At 45.4% G+C, this 5,000-nt stretch overlaps 1 protein-coding gene across 1 annotated transcript in view; it reads right to left on the bottom strand.

Annotated features, from left to right (window-relative positions):
• The window catches only part of Herp (Homocysteine-induced endoplasmic reticulum protein), a 15,857-nt gene extending 11,940 nt beyond the window's left edge, over window positions 1–3,917 (bottom strand). The window contains exons 1-2 of the mRNA XM_067103172.1: window positions 3,777–3,917; window positions 683–815 (exon numbers count right to left, since the gene is read on the bottom strand). Coding sequence (XP_066959273.1) covers window positions 683–814 — 132 coding nt within the window. The 5' untranslated portion in view covers window position 815; window positions 3,777–3,917. The remainder of the gene's footprint in view (window positions 1–682; window positions 816–3,776) is intronic.
• Window positions 3,918–5,000: the final 1,083 nt, after the last annotated feature.

Below are 5,000 nucleotides of genomic sequence, written 5' to 3'. Positions count from 1 at the left end.
TTCGCCCGTTCGTAGTATTTTTCATGGAGAAATACTCACTAATTTTTTTGTGATAAAATACTCGGGTATAAGAATTCTTAGCATTTTTTTTTGGCGTTTGAAAGGTTTTTTTCGAGGGGTGTCAAGTATCCACGGATTTTAGCCATTCACAGGGGGGCTGTGGTACGCATCCCCCCATTCGTGGGTCGGCCGTACCGTACGCGATAAAAATTCAAATTTAAGGGCGAAGTACGACCCTTATTTTTCAGGTCTCGGCAAGCCGACGAGTTTCCTGTCAGAATCGCGCGTAAACCCGAACGTGAAACCTGTCGAACAACCTCCGAGAAGAATTCCTTTTCATACGACGGAAAAGGTTGAGAAAAATCTTGACGATCAGTTACTGCTGCAGTGTGGGGGGGGGGGGGGTCTGCTGCGGTGGGAGGTTCGAACCAACGTTCTTTGGGAGCTTCAATATCAATTAAATGGCCCCTTTGACGTGAGATGACGGAAGGTAAGACGTTAAAACGAAAGAAGAATTATGATCCCAAGAGTGATACTGACCATTGGCCCCCTATGGGGGGACACAATTTCAGGGGGGGGGGCGACGGGGAGACGGACGACGTTAAGAAATTAAAAAAAAAAAAGAACGGAATAATCGGACGAGCGAGACGGACGCGGCGGAACGTTCGTCGAGGACACTCACGGGTTTCGAAGGATGAGCCGAGGACAGGAGACCCTTGACCTTCAAGATGGTCCATTCTGCGTCGCACTCCAGCCTGTGGTCTGGCACGCTCTGATTGGCGGCCTTGACGATCAGCGTGATGTTCCCATCCATCCTGCAAGAGACGGGAATGGTTTAGCCTTCGGACGACGCACAGGATCGTAGAGGGTCTCTCTCTCTCTCTCTCTCTCTCTCTCTCTCTCTCAATACGGTACGTGTCTCATATTACCAACGTTGCCGGGGAGAGAGAGAGAGAGAGAGAGAGAGAGAGAGAGAGAGAGAGAGAGAAAGGTAAAACTGATACACAACCTGGGAATCAAAAAGACATTTAGGGCATATGAGGCCCCGGGTACCTTGGGGAGTCGGCCAGGGGGGGGGGGGGCTAGCCTAGGGAACGGCAATCGTCGACAAAAATGACAATTTTAAGACAAAAAAAAAAGAATTAAATTAATGATTAAACCATAATAATTACAGGCATCTGACCCGACCTTGACCTACGGTCCGGAGACCCGACCTCGTAAACGAACTCCCTTCGGGTCTGCCGCTAAACGACCTTCTCTGGGGTCGAGAATTAACCCTGAATATGGCACCTGGGGCCATGTCCCCCTTCCCACGGGGGTCAATTTCCCCCCAACGGCACCCCTAAAGGGGAGGATCCCCCCCCCCAGCCTTTACCTAACTTCGGACGATATTCTTAGGCTACTTTCTAATAGCGTCTAGGCTCTGGGGTTAAGTTAGCGAAGGGACGGCAATTGATGAGAGAGAGAGAGAGAGAGAGAGAGAGAGGAGGATAGGGAGAAAAAGAGAGAGGAATTGATAGGGAGAAGGAATGAGAGAGAGAGAGAGAGAGAGAGAGAGAGAGAGAGAGAGAGAGAGAACGCGACGGCCTAGGGTACCTCACCGAGGGGTCGTCCAGGGGTGGCCTAGCCTAGGGGAACAAAAATTGTCCGAACGGACGGTTTAAGATTAAAATCGGCAACTTTAAGATGACAAAAGAATCAATTATGGAGCTTAGAATTAATTATGGAGCTTAGAATTAATTATGGAGCTTAGAATTAATTATGGAGCTTAGAATTAACTATGGAGCTTAGAATTAATTATGGAGCTTAGAATTATCTATGGAGCTTAGAATTAAATATGGAGCTTAGAATTAATTATGGAGCTTAGAATTAACTATGGAGCTTAGAATTAACTATGGAGCTTAGAATTAACTATGGAGCTTTTAACACAACAATTAAGGAATGGAATATAGAGAGAGAATATGGATGGAGTTACAGTAAAAGGAATGACTTTAAAATTATATACAAATTTATAACGGATTTTTTAACGGGACAAAATCTCGGACGTCAGGAGGCGACGACGCCGCGGCCCGAGGCGTCGCGTTGGGGAGCCGCCGCCGGGGGCGGGGGCGGGGGCGGGGACGGTCGGCCTGACCTAGGGGATAAAAAAAATTGTCCGAAAGGAAGATTAAAGGTTAAGGTCGTCAACAAATTAATGACATCATGACGGTTCGGGAAGTGGCGGTAGGCCTGGGGGTTGCCCGGGGGCTAGGGGAACTAAAAAATTGCCCGAATGGACGATTTAGGATAAAAAAATGGGAATTTAATTATGCATTTTTTATACAATAATTATTTAATTCGTGAAAACTGACGCTGCAACGGCCCCGGGTACCTTGTCGGGGAGTCGCTGGGGGGGGGGGGGGTAGCCTAGGGAACGGCAATATTCGGCAAAAATGACAATTTTAAGATTAAAAAAAAAAGAATTAAATTAATAATTAATAATTAAACCATTACAATTAAGGGTATGTGAACCGACCTTGACCTAGGGCCCGGAGACTGACCTCGTAAACGAACTCCCTTAGGGTCTAACATTAAACGACCTTCTCCGGGGTCGAGAATTAACCATAAATATGGCAATGGGGGCCATGTCCCCCTTCCCTAGGAATTGATTATGGAGCTTAGAATTAATTATGGAGCTTAGAATTAATTATGGAGCTTAGAATTAATTATGGAGCTTAGAATTAATTATGGAGCTTTTAACGTAACAATTACTTCGGCGTCCCGACGGGGAGTCGACGGGGGCGGGGGCGGGGGCGGGGGCGGTCGGCCTGACCTAGGGAATAATAAATTTGTCTGAAGGGAAGATTTAAGGTTAGAATCGATAACAAATTAATTAAAGCGATTCAGAAGGTGACGATGGGGGCCCGGGGCGTCGTTGAGTTGTTGCTCCCGGCGGTGGGGGTGGTGCCTAGCCTAGGGAATAAAAAAAAAAATTGTCTGAAAGGAAGATTTAAGGTTAAACTTATGACATTATAACGATTCAGAAGGTGGCGATGGGGGTCGTTTGGGAGTTGCCCCTAGGGGGCTAGCCTAGGGAACGGAAATATTCGGCAAAAATGACAATTTTAAGATTAAAAAAAAAAGAATTAAATTAATAATTAATAATTAATAATTAAACCATAACAATTAAGGTCATCTGACCCGACCTTGACCTACGGTCCGGTGACCCGACCTCGTAAACGAACTCCCTTAGGGTCTAACATTAAACGACCTTCTCCGGGGTCGAGAATTACCCTAAATATGGCACCTGGGGCAATTTCCCCCTTTCCTAGGGGGGGCAATTTCCCCCCCACGGCATCCCTAAAGGGGGGGATCCCCTAGCCTATACTTTTGAGACGAGGAACCCCGTCCCCCTATATAAACCCGCCTATAAATCGCCTATATATCCTGTATATGTCTTCTAGGACCACGTCCCCCTTCCCTAAGGGGGCAATCTCCCCCCCCCGAAACGACCCCCTAAAAGGGGACATCCCCGACCCCTTACGAAAGCAAACAAGAGATAAAACCCCCCGCCCCCTATATAAACCCTCCTATAAACACCCTATAAACCCCTACACACCCTAAACACCACTTCCCCCCTTCCCAAAAGGGGGGCAACGCCCCCCCAAAAAGGGGGACGTCCCCGACCCTCTGAGACGAGGACCCCGTCCCCCTCTATAAACCCGCCTATAAATCGCCTATAGGGGGGGATAGATCCCTATAAGTGACACCGACGGATAGGTTGAAGCCTCCGCTACCTTCTAGGACATCGGAGGGGGCGGGGGGCGGCGACCCGGAGGAGAAAACGGCGGAGATGTGAGGAAAACTTCTACCGAGGGGGACCTTCCTTAGCTTCTTCTCAGCTGACGACTCCATTTGTTGGTAAGCAATGTTCCAATAATGTTTTGGTTGGGAGGGGTTGCGAGTGACGTCATTGGTAGGCGGCTGTGGCTGTTTTTTCGTTCGTTTTCGTTCGTTTTGGTTTTGTTATTTATATGTTTCTGGTTTTTTCGTTTTTTGTTATATATTTCTTCAGGTTTTTTTTTGAGGTTTGTTCGGTTGACGCTCGTTTTGATTCGTTTTGGTGTGACGTCATCGGTAGGCGACGTGACTTCTTACTATTATTTTTCGTTTGTTTTCGTTCGTTTTCGTTTTCTAATATATATTTTTTTATTTTTTGGTTTTTAAATATATATTTTCAAAGGTTTTTTTAGGGTTTATTTGGTTTATATTCGTTTTAATTCGGTTTTGAATGTGTGGTAGGAAATAATGTTTTCGAGTGGAGGCGTTGCAAGTGACGTCATTGGTAGGCGACGGTGACTTTTTATTATTATTATTTTTGTTTATTTTGGTTTTGTTAAGATTTTTTTTAGTTTTTTTGGGTTTATTTACGTTTTAATTCGGTTTTTAATCATTTTTATTCCGTAGATATGAAATTATGACTTTTTAAATTGGTAGTAGATAATGTTTTCGGGAGACGAAGGGGTTGCAAGTGACGTCATCGGTAGGAGACGTTGGTGATGGTGGCATTACTTATTAATTATTTCAAATGGAAATTTAAATTTCTCTCTCTCTCTCTCTCTCTCTCTCTCTCTCTCTCTCTCTCTCTCTCTCGAATCTTTGGCGTCTGAAATTGGGTACTTTGTGGGTTACCAGAGGGGCATTTGATTAGGGCCTTGATTCAACCCAATTTTTCATACTACTACCAATTTTGGGAGGTGGGGGCCCATGAGACGATGCCCTCCCTATTAAACCCTTTGGGGGGGGGGTCAGTAGGGTCTACGTCAGTCCCTCTCACCTTAAACGTCCCAATTACACAAGATTTTGCCTTGAAATTTCCAATTACAACTGTATTTTTTTTTAACATTAAACATCCCAATTTCACCTTAGACATCCCAATTTCGTCTTGAGACATCCCAATTTCACATTAGACATACCTATTTCACCTTAAACATCCCTATTTCATCTTTAAACATCTCAAT

This window comes from Macrobrachium rosenbergii, unplaced genomic scaffold, assembly GCF_040412425.1.
Source record: "Macrobrachium rosenbergii isolate ZJJX-2024 unplaced genomic scaffold, ASM4041242v1 60, whole genome shotgun sequence".
Taxonomy (NCBI): Eukaryota; Metazoa; Arthropoda; class Malacostraca; order Decapoda; family Palaemonidae; genus Macrobrachium; species Macrobrachium rosenbergii.
Note: the sequence above shows the minus strand (reverse complement) of the source record. Positions and strands in the feature narration are given on the sequence as shown.